Source organism: Porites lutea, chromosome 6, assembly GCF_958299795.1.
Source record: "Porites lutea chromosome 6, jaPorLute2.1, whole genome shotgun sequence".
Classification (NCBI taxonomy): domain Eukaryota; kingdom Metazoa; phylum Cnidaria; class Anthozoa; order Scleractinia; family Poritidae; genus Porites; species Porites lutea.
The window spans coordinates 7,736,303-7,752,667 of record NC_133206.1 but is presented as its reverse complement, the minus strand read 5'-3'; the positions used below and the strand labels follow the sequence as shown (position 1 = coordinate 7,752,667).

Below are 16,365 nucleotides of genomic sequence, written 5' to 3'. Positions count from 1 at the left end.
ACTGCCGTGTTTTTTTTTTTAATCCAGCGGCCGCACTAAATAATGCTGTTCAATACACTTTTAAAAATAACACCACACAACAAGAAGAAAGAACAAAGTAGGGAACTTCACGACGATATTGGCGGGTCGGTGGGTTACCTATCCAGTTCCTAACCCCGCCCAACAGGGCTTAACTTGAGTGGCGTAACTAAAAAACCGAGTACCGCAAGGATTATTGCGAGCTACTTATTTCTAGTTTATGTTGCGATGTTGTACATGAATTATCCTCGGTATAGAGATTGTGCATTTAGTTAGTTACGTTTCTGGAGAAGGTGCGCAATTAACTGTACATAAGGAAAGTGTTGTGGAAGAGGAAATAAAGCAGTCACAATTAGTCCACAACCACGACGCCGAAGTGTACGCTCCCATAGCGTCTTGTTGGTGGCTATATTCTTACATAAACAGAAAAAGAATGTAAAACATAACTGGGCTTTAATAACCAGAATTAAAACAGTAAGCTCTTCCTGCTCTAAATTTAATTTCAAAATAAGGATTTATGTACATTTGCAGTGAGTTACTGAGTTGCTATTAACGGTGGCGTGGAATCAAACTCCGCTTTGAGGGGCAAAGGAGAAGAAAAAAAAAGATGGGCAAGCAAAGCGAGCCGAGGGTAGTCTGGGGAGGGGAAAGGATGGTCGCCGGCTTCGTCGACGACCGCCCTTTCCCCCTTCCCAGTCCACCGCTCGGCTCGCTTCCCTCGCCGATTGGCTTTTGCTATTTTACCCTGTTTTTCGACTTTTCCCCTACTGCGGATCCTAGTCCCAGGCTAGATTAACAGCAGACAATGTGTCTTGTACAATCAGCCACGGACGGAACTAAACTTCCCCTTATGCGCAACAGCGCCGAAATTCTTGTTGAGTAGGATTTGAGTATGCGCTACGATTGGCCTGTTAAAAAAGCCATTGTCGACTTTTCAATCAGGCTGACGGGAATTTCGAAATTTTTTTCCGGTAATTCACTGAGTCCGTCGGGGGCCCGGTACAAGGATATAGGCGCTAATTCGGAGGCGTTGCTAACCGGGGCTAGATTACGTCTGTCAGGCTCTCCCGGGGTTACCAGGGTGGGGGAAAAAAGAGGGCCTAGGGGAGCTTGCACGTAGGCTACTGCAACGCAGGTTATGTGTCTTGCAGTTTCATTGCAGAACGTTGAATGGGACGTTTAGCATTGAATTTTCCCTTTATCTGGACTTTCATCGTGGCGGTGAAAAGAGTTGCACAGTGCCTTTCCCTTTAACTGGCATACACGGTATGCATCGTACAAACTGATCCTTGGCCATCTCAAAGGTGCTACCACCATCGATAGTGTGCATACGCTCTGTTGTCTTCTGCACGCCTATGTAGTTCACGTTTCTTTTTTATCACGGTACCCTATTGATATAACAAAAGTATCGCGAGTAAGACGAGGAATTATTGAGCTAAGTCACATACTTGCCACGAATGAACCCCCCCTCCCCCCCCCCCCCCAAAAAAAAAAAAACAAAACAAAGCAAAACAAAATCTTTAAACTGACTTGGATGGGATACAAGTAGTAGGGAAGGCCACGGCTGAATTAGCGCTGTTTCAAACTTTATCGCGCTTATTCAATCTCCTTAAATACATCAAATGTTGGCAATTTCTTCGGGAGTTGAATTCTGAAGGGCTCTCAAAGTTCAGGCAAAAAAAGTCGTGATCTTGTGTTCAAGTCCTGCACAAAACGTGAAATTAAGGAAGTTTCAAATTGTAGTCGTACAGTAACGGCAAAGAAATGTAAAGAAAGCGTGACCCACTTGCAAAGTTATTGTTTTGGATATCGTTGCCGTTGCTTTCGCCGTCGTCGGTGCCAAAGCTCCCTATTGGCCGAATTTCTACTAAAGTCTGAGACGGATAAATCGTTTAGATATAAATTCGGTGTTTAGACGAACTTTGACCCCAAATTCCTGTCTAAGCGACACGGGACACTTTTAAAACCGCATCATTGCTTACCCGGATACGTGTGGAGGAGGAAAACCACTCTGGAAAGTGGTTTTAAAAAGATGCAGTTTCGGTAAGCAGATTCACTGGTTTTGTGTGGACGGAAGGCCGATTCGTGAACAAAAATAAAATGTGCGGCTTCAAAAATATCTCGGCTTGAATGGACGGAGCCATAAGCTGGCACTTTTGCTTGCATAAAGCGTTACGCTTGATTCGTTTCTGAAATCCAGGCTATAGAGACGCTGACATTAAGGGCCTGTTTATATGGAGGTAGGGGACCCCAGGTAGGTGAGGTAACTCGCTTAGGTGGGGTAACCCGCCTGTCCATATAATCTCTCATTTTCATTTGATCACGTTTACATGATAGGTGGGGTGACCCGCCTAGGCAGGTAGCCCGGTCTACCAGACAGGGTTACCTTCTCAGCCGGGGTCAAATTTTGCCATGTAAACGTTTCAAGGTGGGGTAACCCGCCTGGTCGGGATCGGATTCGTCATACATCAAATTCGCGCAAAATTCACGTTGGCGGTAGCTTTGCATCATTATTAAAGTTAACAATAGAAAGTCATTGCACTGAAGGTTGCAGCAAGAGCAACAAGTGAGTGTAGAAGTGCATTAATCGCCAAAACACGTGGTTTGCCAGAATTTTTCTTGTTTACGTGCTTAGCGACCATTCTATAATCTTGAGAAAGTGCACCCCGGGATGGTGGGGTTGTAAGATTGCATGTAAAGGGGGGTTATTTTTTTACCCCACATAAGCAGGTTACCTCACCAACCTGGGGTCCCCCACCTCCATGTAAACAGGCCCTAAGAACACAAAAGTTATTTGAGGCATAATGGAGATGATTTGAATACCATCTTTGAATGTGCCATAACTCTATGTCCACGTTTCTTTGGTGGCTATTTAACGCTTCCTTGAATGCTTGACCCATGCTGTTACCACTTTAGACGACCAGGCGGTAGCCTTCCACGCAGGCGTGGTAAGCTAGCCAGGCGGTCAATAGTACCGTCGAAGCCCGTTTTATGGACGCCCGCTTAATACGGACACCTCATTTTGTAAGTGCTATTACTGTTAATTCATTAGTTTGCAATATTTTTGGATATTGAAAATTAGCCTGATGTTTTTACCTTGTATAAATAAAAGTGATGATGATGATGACCCATTCTATGGCCCCCTTATTGTCCGTATTAACGGAGTTGGACTTTACTTTGAAGGCAGCCGTTCTTTTCCTTAACCGCGAATGAGATGCGCGCTTCTATCCATTTTGGTGAGTTAAACACAAAATTCTATCCAAAATCAGTAACGTAATATTGAAGTGACAAGTGCATGGTGTATCAGAATCATTTGTTACCTCATTGTTGTACGCATTGAGAAGTTCTTTCGCCAGTTTCTTGTACATTCTTGCGTTCTTATTTGTTTTCTGCTGTTCCCGAGCAGCGGTGATCAGCCATTTGATTGCTAGAAAACGGCGGCGTTGAGGAGGAAGAGGAATGGGCACCTGAAAGTTAGACAATAAACAATGCGAAACTTAACTGACTCAGTGCAGGCCTGCAAGAGATAGTTTGACTCAAATGGAATTTCCACGATCCGTTTTAGAGATTAGCACGCTGGAGTGACTCCTAATTTTGTGACTGTTACTTTCCGAGCACTATAAGATTGTGCTAACCAGCTAAATTTGTCCAAAAAAACAAAAAAAAATTAATTCAAATGGTTAAAAAGATTGCTTCCGAAATCTGGAAAGTTGCCCCCACGACTACTGAGAATAAAGGTATATTGAAATATTTTGAATCTCAGTCCTTTAACTAAAGAAGACAAAGAGACGTACGTTCGCCACTTTCCTGAACAGACAAAGCATTTTCAAAAAGACACTGTTAGACATCTACACTTTATTCACAGAGCGAAAAGTCAAAAAAGCTTGCACGACTCCATTACAGGGTTCGGAAATGAAGAAAACAACAAAATGCAAAGCAGTAAATTTTTGAACTTTTATTGGCTAGTTCTTTTGTTTGTTTGTTTATTTTTTTTTGTTTATCAGTTTTCAATAGACCCCTCCATGGATTTTCTCAAGTTGATCAGGATCACTTAGCAAAATCCACACTGCTGGAAAGAGCGCCATCAGGTTAAAATCAGTAAACTTGCTACAACTCAAGCGAGCGAAGATACAGCTCCGTAAGTTGCGAAAATTCACAGACGTTTGTATGGTGGGGGCAAGTTTGTACTCTGTAAAATTTCGTGACTATAAAGACTGTATGAGTTAGTTTTTAACAAAATCACTTTAAAATTTGGCAGTTTTACACATTTAAAGACGTTCTTTTCAGCGGCGGTCTCGACGTATTAATTTTTCCCTGACAGGTCCTTGACAAAACTTGTAAAACACCGTGTAAAGTGCCACTCAGCTACTGATCACTTACATGTTAGTTCCAAGTACATGTACAGTTACTTCCTAACCGCGGCAGGACTAGCCCAGCCAGTCGATAAAGCGCTTGACTACAGAGAGGGAAGGTCGCGGGTTTGATTCCCGAGGCCCGACCAATACTCACGGTCTTAAAATAACTGAGAAATGAAGGTACTCCCTTTGCACCGCAAGCGGCTAGACCTTCGCATGGCTCGAATGACCACGTAAAATGGCGGCCCAGTCTTAAGTTGGAGACGCAAAAATAGTGTCCCCAATAATTAGTATTTTCGTGCCAAATACCTTAACAGTCCAATAAAGTGCTTTTTTTCCTTTTGTTTTCTTTTCTCTCTTTTTTTTAGTAAACCCAAGACTATGCTATATTACCTGATAGACCTTGCCTCCTCTATTCATTCCTCTGACCCCAACGATAGGCTTACAGTTTTCCACTGCTTCAAGAAAAATCTGCAGCGGATCTGTCTGTATAGAGTCAGGGTTTGTTGATTCCCGTTGTCTGTAAAATAAGAACAGTTATTTAGAAGAAGACACTAATAATACTCTGTTATACATTGTGTTATCTGTCTTCTCACTGGATAAGAGCCTAAAGGTAATTTTGAAAACCAGCCTGAAGTGAAGATTAGCTAGTTAACTGCTTGCTTACTTAAATCTGTAGGTTGCACATGCAATGCATGATTTCCAAGAACAATTTAATACTGTGTTCTGCAACAGTGTGTTTCTTGTTATTTGCATAAAACGCCTGTGTAAAACACTGTGTAAAACAATGATGATTAGGTTAAAATTTTGTCACGTCCAGAATAATCAAGGTATTCCAGATATCACATAAACCTCATCCAATCTGAATTGTTATTAAAACATTGCTGCCCAAGAATACAGCCACACAGCCTTGCAGTTATAATTATGTACATCAAAACACAATACAAGGAATCAGCGGTTACTCTCACGTTCAACAGATTCATTGCTGTAAGGACATGCTCCCAATCACACCAATTCAACACTGACAGCAAAAATGAGGTGACAGTAATTAATTATTCCTTTAGGGATCTGAAATTAACCTTACTTTTGTAGTTGCTCTGTCTTGATATCCTCCAGAGCCTGTGATAAAACGACAATGACAGCACATTAACTCCACAAGAATGTACATGTACTAAGTATCAATTTACTGGCAAAAGCAAAAAGGTAAATGAACCAAACAAATAATAATTATTACATTTGAAAACTACCTAGGTGTCAAGTGCTGAAATTCTTTAGAGTCATGCACTGTTGTTAACGTGAGTGCCGGTAAATAAATATGCAAAATGTACAGTCAAACTTGTATTAAGCAAACCTGTATTAGGCTGTCCCCCTTTATTGAGTAGTCACTTACCCAAGTCTGGGAAATCATTTCCCTTAACTACTGGTAAACTGGCCTGTTTTCAGCAGTTACCTCTGTTAAGCAGTCATGTTCACCTTTTCTAAGGTCCCAGCTAGTTATTTTATATTGCCTTCACCTCTATAAAATGGCCACTTTGTCAAGATGTTTACACACGTACCGTACTAGTACAATACAGTGTAGATACACTTGCAAGGCATTTAGTGGTCTTTACTTCCTCTTTGGCACAAAAAGCGGTTCACATGTAGAGACACTTTGAGGTTCATTTGTGTATATGTTGCAGGTCAAAATTAAATTCAGGTTAATTTTTTTTAACCTACGTTGATTCTCAATTTCCTGGGTTAAAAAATTTTAACCTGAATTTAATTTTAACCTGTAACATATATACATCAAGCTGTGTGACTATTTTAAGTTTTACATGTTATGTTTCAATTTTATCCATGGATAAAACCTTCAGTATTTGGGCTTTGGGTATGACAATGCATGATAATGAGTTTGAAACAAGGGAATTAATAACATTTAAGCCAAAGATACAGAGCTACAGTCAATTCTCTCTTATTAATGGACACCTCTATAAGACCGACACCTCTGTAAGACCAACACCTTGTGTTGGTCCCTGCCATTTTCCATTTATTTTACTGTTACTATACCCTATAAAAGATGGGCACCTCTCTAACACTGACAATGGACACTTTTGAAACCATTAATGGACACTTGAGAAGTTAATTATGCAGTGAAAAATACCTCAAAACGGAAATGAACATGGTAAGTGCTCTGCATGACAGTAAATTGCAAAGTGTTTGATATTTTGTGGTCGTGCTCCAGTTCGTAGAGTATATACTGTTACTCTTCTTTTAGACCATAAAGCCATGAACATTTGGTTGTAATGAACGTTTGATTGCACAATGAGAAAATAATTCCACTTTTCTGTAACACTGTTCCAGTTTTAGCTGTTTTGCACGAGTTAAACAGATGCGTATTCATTGCGAATAGGTTCAGCTTTAAAATTACTGGTGTCATGATAACTCGACTCTCTATGAGCTGGACACCGCTTTAAAACAGACAGTCAGGGCTGGTCCCAAAGGTGTCCCTATTAGAGATACACTGTAGTTGAGTGTATGGCATATAAATGTAAGAAATGCAGTTGTAATGTTCTCTCACAAATGATTGATATTAGTCGTACATTTCTAAAATTTCAATTGTCCACTTACCATCTTCAATATTTTTTGCGACAAAGACTTTTTGCCATCCCACATCATGCAGTTCACAAATTTGCTGCGTGTGAATCAGAAATGAACAACAGAATTTTATGTTAAATTTTGACCAATTTACCGAATTTCCCGAGATTCATGGGTTTTGCAAGACATGAATTTCTGGTAATACTATTAAGAGAAACAAAAAGTTTGTGGTTCTAAAGAATTGATGGACATTCTTTGATTATGTAACAATGTAGAGGTGGGCACTGTTCAAACCTATAAAAATCACCATCATTAAACAAACAAGAAAATTACAATAAGTAAATAAGCAAATAAATAAAATGAATTTTATAACATTATCATATTACATGTACTTGGTTTATGGCCTCTGAAGTGACCACAACTGATATAGGGACATTGTTTCTGGCCATTGTTCTAATACATGGTTATTGGAAAAACAAAATTGGCAAGAAGGTTACTGAACCTTTTCATTCTTAATAGTGTTACTTACTTTACTAGTTCATTGTCGAATATTGATGGTGTTAAATGAGAGTCAGCAGCTCTTGGAATTTCTAATTCTTCATCTTTGTCTGAAATGTTTCTGAAAAAGAATGGTGAACAACATTCAAGAACTTATAAAAAATTAAGAAAATTCACCTCTTGAGTATCTGATTTCATGATGTAGTTTCACATGACTTTAAGTAATTTTATGGCCTTTATTGTACAAAAAAAAAAATAGTTCCGACATAATTATCACTCAAGCACTATATACACGTAGGTATGAACTACAAGTCACTGCTTCAAGTTCTTGTTACTGTAATTGATTATCTTCCATCTTTTTTGGTGACTGAAACTCAAATAGTTTGAAGTTCAAAATGTCAAAGCAGAAGACCAGGAGTGACTCTTACTGCATAAATGTGGCACAACTGAAAAAAAATGTTTGCAGGAAAATCAGGAATTCACCAAGTGCTTGAAATCTAAATGCTCTAAAGGTGAATTTCTGAATAATGCCTGACTAAAAAATAAAAGGGCTGGAGTTATTACGAGCCTACATCCACATGTTTACTGGTAGAAGACTGTACAAGTAAATACTGGTACAATAAAGCAGGCCTTTCAAAGAAGCCTGGAGTTTTTAGGAATAAACTTGGCAATTCAATAATAATTTTATTTGCCCTGAACATTACTCAGAGCTTATTTCCTTGTGGTTGACATGCCAACCTGACTTTGGGACCTAAGTTACTCTTGAACAAACCTCTGTATGAAGGTAAGCTAGCTTACTTCAATTTACTCAAACATTGCTCAGAGCTTGTTTTATTTTGTTGCCGACACACAAAAACATTGATTACAGTATATGGCCTTGCAAAATTAATGACTGACTTCAGTCAAAACAGCATCCTCATATTCTTTAATTTATTTACCATTATGGACTCTGTATAAATGGTGTTGATAATTGAATAATGATTTATTCCTTTATATTCTAAGCAAGGCTAAGGTGGAAGAATTACGAAATAAAATGCAAAACATATCAGTGCCATGATTATTTCTAATTACTTATTTATTTTTTGATGTTTAAGTGTCTAGATCAACATAGGACTGAATAATTTGGATTTCTGGGCAAAATCTGCTGCTTTTGATTTTGAGACACTCAGCCATTACTGTTAATAACAGAATAATACTCACAGTGAAGCAAGTGATGAACACATATTTCTTGCAACCATCGGACAACTTTGTGATCTGCTTTCAAAGAAATAAAATATCACCAAATTAATTGTTATTACAATAACAACAAATAAAAACTACTTCAAAATTACAACAAACAAGAAACAAAGTTGGCAAAAAACTGCAGAAGAAGGAGAAGAACAAGAAGAAGAAGAAGAAGAAGAAGAAAATGTGTAGAAGGCAAATTTTGCCCATTACATGACGTGTTTTTTGTTTTACTGTTTGGCTTGAAAATTTATGGCTGGAACTAACAACTCTCTTTTAATAGAGCTTGAGGTTGCTTATTCATTAGGGAAACCATGTTAGAAGGATGGAGACCTGGAACAAAATGGCCCAAGTGACCTCACTCCACGCACTCCTTTAATCAACCTTTAGGAATTTTAGTGAAAAGTAAGTTATTGTGGAAAACTAGGAAAATAAAACCTCAAAATAAGGCAGGGTTGAGAACCATCAACTTGTAAACTTAATTTATAGGCAGACCATCCGAACTCTTCAAGGCATTGTGATGTCACATGTGACAAGTGATCTCAAACATTCACTTATTCTGTGATAGTCACTCTTAGCTTGATTCAAGTCATCTGGAGAAATGATTGATAAACAAGAAAAAAAACCATGTAAAAAAAAGCAATTGAAAAAACAGGATTTCACCCTTTTGATCCTAAATCTTTATATCATGTACATGTATAAGAAAGATGCTTTTAACGCCAAAAAAAAAGGTACAACTACCTACAAGATTTGGGAACACAAGGGGAAAAGTACCGTATTAATGAAGCAATTCTCTTGATCACTTGAATCAAGCCAAGATATTTAACAATTATTCCTCAAGCCCGAATAGGCTCTGAGTCAATAGCCCATGAGGCTGAAGGCCGAGGGCTGAATAGGCTATTGACTTAGAGAATTTCAAATTTCCAAATGGCAAGCTGTAAAAATGACTTTCTTTGCACCCTGGAGACGATGCTCTTTGAACGTTCTTGGAGATAAAGTTGAACCTCCGCAAAGAGCCACCTCTCTACAAAGGCCACTTTTTTGTCCCAGCAGACAAAAAATCTATACATGGACTCTTGTTTAAAACCTCTCTACAACGGTCACCTCTTTACAACAACCACTTTCTTCTGTGCCAAAGGTGGCTGTTGTAGAGAGGTTCAACTGTATAATCTTTAGCTTATATTTCATTTTTTCAACATAAAAGATTCAGATAAAAATAAATGACTGCACTCTCCACTGATGGATCAGAGGAGCAAAAATGTACATTTTTCTTCTTAAAATAAGGCTACATGTTTTGTGGAAAGCTTCTAAATTAAAATGCCCTATTATTAATTCCCGCGCAATTTTTTTTCGGGCAATAATCTATGTAGTAAGCTTTCACGTATGCTGATTTTACATTTTCATCTGTTTAGTGTTTTACTAAAGATAAGGGCCCAGTTTTTCGAGGTTAAACTTTAATCCGGGTTTCTTTTTCTTTTGTTCAAAGGTATTTTCTCGGATAATATTTGGATCATCCAATCATCATATTGCACACAAAAAGAATTCAACTGAATTTGCTTTTAAACCTTTGGATTGTCACCCGAGCTTTCAACAACCAGGCCAAGAACTTCAAGCGAAACCCAGACGGCTAAAATCGTCAGAAATAGACAAAATAATACCTTAAGGAAGGCCTGGAAGTTTTAGCTTTTGAAATGCTCAAACTTCTGAAAATCACTCCATGCGGATTGCTACTTTGCCTTGAATATTTCAGGCAATTTACCACAAGTGTCGCTTTTCTGGCAGCCATGTTGAGTAGGAGTATTGCAGTGGAAATGTGGGAGACTGGAAGCAACTTGTTGCACCACTACCCACACTGCTTTGCGCGATTGCCCGCAACGAGCAGCCAGATCACAGGCATCCCAAGCGTAATATATATTGAGACTAGACTTTGCATGGGAATCGAAAGAATGGCCATGGGATGTAAAGATTTTGTACATGGCAAATAAAACTTACATCAAGTAAATTAACTAAAACGGGAAAAAGTTACCATTAAGAATAAAGTAAAAATATTGTTACTTGTGTCGTTTCTAGTCTAGCCGTTTCACTCTTTAGGACCCTTTGGGGAGAATCGCCGCGTCACTCTCAACTATGGCCAGTTTCCTAATCCTACTCCTGTCTCCGAACGTTTTGATCAGGCCGATTTATCAACGATGTCCTTCTTATTCCCTTAGGACTAACCCGTAGCAACCGTGACTCTGTCAGAAAGGTACGCGAGGCTCACCTCAGACTTTAGAACCTCACAGGTATAAATAGGCGAGGGTGATGAACTCAAGAGCCTATCATTTTCTGTTTGCTATGTACTCAAATCTCGCATTTGTAACGTTCATCTTTTATCTGTATTCATTTTTCTTTTATAGTCCCCGTTGAAGCTTTGTGTTGCAAACCGAAATATCGGGCAAATATAATTTACCACTTTATTTTTGTTCTCTTCCTCTATTTTTTCTGTCACTCTTCCTGCCGCAAGGATCAGTTTACTGTTTAAGTCTGCACTTTGGTACTCAAGATTTTACTGATCCAGGTCTACTAAAGATCGTGCGGACCCTTACTGGTTTGTCGTGGTTTTGCCTTCACAAGTGTTTCTGAGCTATCATCAGCTACCATCGCCTCCCCATCAACTATCGCGCTTTGCATCAGCATGTTCAATTGCAAATTTTTCATGAGACCTTAGTTGATGATTGCTTTTCCGCTTTTGCCCCCCTTGAGATATCGTTATTGATAGTTTTTCGGTCACCTGTCTCTTGTTCAACTTGTTGGAACCCGGATTAAGCAGCGTTGCCATGTGAGCTGGAATACGGTATTGGGCGAATCAAATGAGAAGACACCTCAGTTACCCAAAAAGGACGGCGGAGAAACCTTGTGTCACAAGCGTGACCCAAACTTCTCCTTTTCGTCAATCAGATCCTATCCTTTGTAAAAGACCAGAACAGAGGAAAGATAAGGACAGAACTCGCACTATCACGTTTGTCGCTTGTTATACTTTTTGCCTTGTTGCATAAGCTAAGAAAAAGACTGAAACGGTAAAAAAATCTAAACAAAATAATCAACCTCGTTCCCAGGGCTTTTCCCATTGAAATTCAATGGGAAAAGCCCTGGGAACGAGGTTGCAAAATAATAACACAATGATGATGATGATGATGATGATGATGATGATAATGATGATGATAATGATAAGATCATGCCTGAAAATACACAAAGTCTGCCCATTTCGATACCAGGGTAATCGTAAGAGGGAAAAAAACTGAGAAGGTGGAAAACCACGAAGACCTTAAATTTTGACAGTTTGGCGAGTTTCACTTCGGAAGTGTCAGCCTGCGTAGCAAGCGTTTCCGCACGAGTTCGTCTAGAACGTCGGGACGATTGGAAACGCTTGCTACGCAGGCTACGGAAGTGTCGTAAAGTGAAGATCTTATCGATTGTCATTGGAGCTCTTAAGGCCCTTCGAAAGGAACTCTTAACGGTCTCGAAATGTCACGTGCATTAATTCTGTTACAGAAAGCGAGTCTATTGGACTCTGCAGGAATACCGATGAAAGTATTGGACACGTAATTAATGAGGTTTTTAAGAGCCATAACGGGGAGTAACCAGTTAGCCATATAGACTTCCCGCTTCCAACTTACATTGAGCTGTGTTATAAATCAGTAATAATAAATTAATGAAATGAATAAATAGATAAATAAATAAAGATACAGATCAAGCGCATGGTTACCATACGTCCCGCTGCTCCATGGTTTAGAGAGGAGATTAAACTGGAGAGAAGAGTTCGTCGCCGACTGGAAAGAAGATGGCGTAGGACTAGATTGCCCGAAGATCGTCTGCGTTTTATTGAACAAAATCGTATTGTCAATGAGCTATTACTCTCTGTCCGCTCACAATATTACACCAAGCTTACTGATGATAATTGCCTTAATCAGAGGAAACTGTTTGGCATTGTCGGTAAGTTGTTACATCGGAGTCCTGCACCGCAGTATCCATCTTGCTCTTCCGTGGCGGATCTCGCAAATAGATTCATTGGCTTTTTTGGTGAGAAGATTATTACTATTCGACATGAACTGGAATCGAACCCTATGCAGGGAACTTATTTATTTAATGAAGTCACACATTGCCAGAAATAGTGGACATTTCGCGCCCGTGATTAATTGTCAGCGGAATCTCATTTCCAAAAAGCCGGACAAAAACGATCGTAGTCAGGAAAAGCGTATCCCCTGCGATTGTTAAAATAATTTGAGCTCTGTGGATCTGTTTTACGAAGAAAAAAGCTGGAATGAAACATCTTGCAAGAAAATGTTAGGTTTATACTCGGCCGACCGGCTGATAGCAACAAAACAGTACGCGGCTGTGCCTTTCGTGACATTTTCGTGACAATTTTGTTTTAAAACCAAGCCTGGTAGGCTAATCGAGGATTTTTGAATGCCTGGAACCTAGTTTATATCCCGTGAAGCATCTCTAGAGTTGTAGCAACAAACAAAATGGCGATTCGGTGAGGTTTGGAGTTGTGAAGCTTTGTCCGACCGAAATGTGCCATTCACAACTATGGCGTCCATTACTGGACTGCAGATGGAAAACTGAGGGAAATAATGCGCCTTTGGAAGTATTTTCCAGTGCAAAAATCGTCCTTTTAACGACTGTTTTGGAAACATCTTCCATCGCAGAAGTGATATCGAGTCGTGCAAATTTACTTCAGTGAAGGGTTTATCCTCTAATCGACGAGTATTTCGCATGACTTCGGCAAGATTTTAAGACAATGTATGGAGAAATGGAGCGTACAACGAGAGATAAAAGTGGCTTCTTCGGGAAGTAAGTAAACCTACTTCTAATTAGCTATTTTTAACCCAGATGCGAAGGTTGCACAGCACTTAACATGTTTCGAGTCGTGCACCGAACACCGGTGAGCTCATAATCGATATATTTGAAAAAGTTTCCTTTTCTCCATACATTTTCTTATACGAATTCGCAGCCATTGTGGCCTTGGTGCGCACGCGCAACCACCATCTTGTCCCTAATTTCTGGCAATGGTAGCAACAACTAGACTCCATCGTTTGGGCTGTCCTTCATATTCGACCTTACTTCAGATTGTGCACCCTTTGGCATCAAAGTCTTGTGAACTTGACCCTGTTCCCTCTAGAATACTCCTTGGTTGTCTTGATATCCTTTGTCCAGTGATCTGCAAAATTGTTAAGCTGTCTTTGGAGACCTCTGTCATGCCCACTGAACTTAAACAAGCTGTAATTCGTCCTTTGTTGGAAAAGCCGAGTCTTGATTATCAAGAATTTAAGAACTTTCGGCCGATCTCTAACCTCACCTTCTTGTCCAAAGTCATTGAGAAAGTAGTGGCTTTGCAGCTTGTTGACTACATTGACAACAATGGTCTGTGTGAAGTCTTTCAATCTGCCTACCGTGCTCACCATAGCACCGAAACGGCTCTTCTCAGAGTCTACAATGACATTGCTATGTCCATCGACAATCAAAAATCTGTTGTTTTGGTTCTGCTGGACCTGTCTGCTGCTTTTGATACAGTTGACAATTCTCTTCTCCTTGCTAGACTATCTACCCGTTTTGGCATTTGTGACCAGGCACTGGACTGGTTTCGTTCATATCTATCTGATCGCACTCAGTATGTCAGAATCCAAGATGTCTCTTCTGCATGATCTGCATTATGCATGCGTTACCTTATGGTGTACCTCAGGGTACCGTGTTGGGCCCCTTGCTGTATTCTTTGTACACTTCCCCCTTCGGTGATATTGCAAGGTCTCATGGTCTATCTTATCACTTTTATGCTGATGATACACAGCTATATTTATCTTTTGAAACGTCATCGCCTGAGGATTTGTCAACATGTACATCTGCTCTTGAAGATTGTGTTAAAGATATTGACATTTGGATGTTAAATAACAAGCTGAAGCTGAACAGTGGGAAGACTGAAATTATAGTTTTTTCATCCTCCTATCGCCCACGTCCTGCGTTAAAAAACCTGGCGATTGCCTCTGACACTGTTGACTGTTCAACTACTGGTAAAAATATTGGGGTTATTTTTAATAACTCTCTATCGATGTTGCCGCATGTTACTGCTGTTTGCAAGTATTCGTTTTTTTTATTTACGCAATATTTTTGAGATTCGCAAGTTTCTTTCTTACGATACATGTAAAACTCTAATTCATGCCTTTGTTACTGCAAGGATCGACTATTGTAACTCAATGCTTTACGGTCAGCCTAAATGTATCTTGAAACGTTTACAGAGTGTCCTAAATAGTGCTGCTAGGCTTATTCACCTTACTAGTAGATATGAGCATGTTACGCCGTTGCTTATTCAACTTCATTGTTGGCTACCAATTGAACAAAGGGTAACTTTCAAAATTGCAGTAATAACATTTAAGGCGCTTCATGGTGCTGCGCCTAGCTATATCACTGATCTCATCAAGCCTTATACACCTGGTAGACTTCTTAGATCCTCCAATCAATTTTTACTTTCTACATCTAAATTTAATCTTAAAACTTATGGTGGCCGGTCTTTTACTATTGCTGCACCTTCTGTTTTGAATGCACTTCCATTCGAACTTAGATCTTGTAATTCCCTTTCTTCTAAAGTTCAAGACTTGGCTTTTTAAAATTGGTTATGATGTTGTCGTATAGAATGATGATGTGTTTATAGGATGACAATGTAGTTTTGTAGGTTTAGGATTTTGTTGTTATTTTTATTATGTAAAGCACTTTTGGACCATTGGGAATTTTTATAGGATGACAATGTAGTTTTGTAGGTTTAGGATTTTGTTGTTATTTTTATTATGTAAAGCGCTTTTGGACCACTGGGAATTAGCGCTCTATAAATATTGTATATTATTATTGTTTATAAAATAACTGAGATAGTACGCGTGATCTGATTGGTCAAAAACCTATGGTTTATTATACCGGTAAACCCATAGAAAAAGGCATCCGGACCACGAGCCCTAAACAAAACCGGCTATTGATCTGCAAACAACGATTTTAGAAAGGCTAAAAAACAGAACAAGTTACTTACCCAGCCCTTCTTAATATTAAAAGCGTTGGTTTCCACATTTTATTACTGAGCGTCACAATTCGCTACTGCTATAGCTTTGGAAGTTATAAAGTACAAAGCTGAAAAACAGTTTACATTTCACGACGATGCCAAATCGCAGACAAAGACCACAACTGTGTGAATTTCTGGTGTAGAAAGTCTCTAGGAAAACTTAACGATGTGCCAACAAGCAACAAAACGGATAGTTTTAGCATTCTTGATTTATTTTATCTCAAACTTAAATTTCTTAATGAAAGAAATTGTTCCAAAAAGAGATCTCTGATCAAGATATGGTACAAAATCGGTCGCTCTAAGTTGTAAACAAGCTGCCAACGATGATGAAAGATGTCAGAGTTTCGGGCTGGTTTTTCCAACATTTGCACAAATTATTCGGTGATATCGATGCCATAACCTTCCTCAAACCACCTCACTTCACGAATCGACAAATATTAACGCCAATATGTGGCTACGGCAAAGAAACCTTTCTCCACCACTGACATATTTCCATCGGTCGCTGTACGTGCATATAAAGTTGCATGCGACAACTTCGCAAATGCATGCAGCCACGTCGTTACCGCAGCATTTCTTGATCATAATAAAGTCCAAAACAGATCTTAAACCACTGCG

General features: G+C 39.3%; 1 protein-coding gene across 2 annotated transcripts; it reads right to left on the bottom strand.

The window, feature by feature from the left end:
* Window positions 1-270: 270 nt before the first annotated feature.
* On the bottom strand, window positions 271-10,455 carry LOC140941687 (small ribosomal subunit protein uS7-like). 2 transcript variants are annotated; one of them, XM_073390698.1, is made up of 8 exons: window positions 10,328-10,455; window positions 8,646-8,702; window positions 7,477-7,566; window positions 6,981-7,044; window positions 5,458-5,492; window positions 4,767-4,893; window positions 3,339-3,485; window positions 271-1,406 (listed from the first exon to the last, which is right to left on the bottom strand). In XM_073390698.1, the coding sequence occupies exons 1-8, from the start codon at window positions 10,453-10,455 to the stop codon at window positions 1,326-1,328; spliced, it is 729 nt and encodes a 242-aa protein (XP_073246799.1). In that variant the 3' UTR covers window positions 271-1,325. The 2 variants fall into 2 exon arrangements, with proteins under 2 accessions (XP_073246799.1, XP_073246800.1); XM_073390699.1 differs by having other exon boundaries at window positions 275-1,406; window positions 8,646-8,699.
* Window positions 10,456-16,365: the final 5,910 nt, after the last annotated feature.

What these genes read in the sequence shown, in the direction of transcription:
- LOC140941687 (XM_073390698.1), bottom strand. Translation starts at nt 10,455, where the DNA reads ATGGCTGCCAGAAAAGCGACACTTGTGGTAAATTGCCTGAAATATTCA. An exon ending in TGTTCATCACTTGCTTCACT is followed by an intron (nt 7,567 to 8,645) that starts GTGAGTATTATT and finishes ATTCTTTTTCAG; the next exon opens with AAACATTTCAGACAAAGATG. An exon ending in AAGACAGAGCAACTACAAAA is followed by an intron (nt 4,894 to 5,457) that starts GTAAGGTTAATT and finishes CTTATTTTACAG; the next exon opens with ACAACGGGAATCAACAAACC.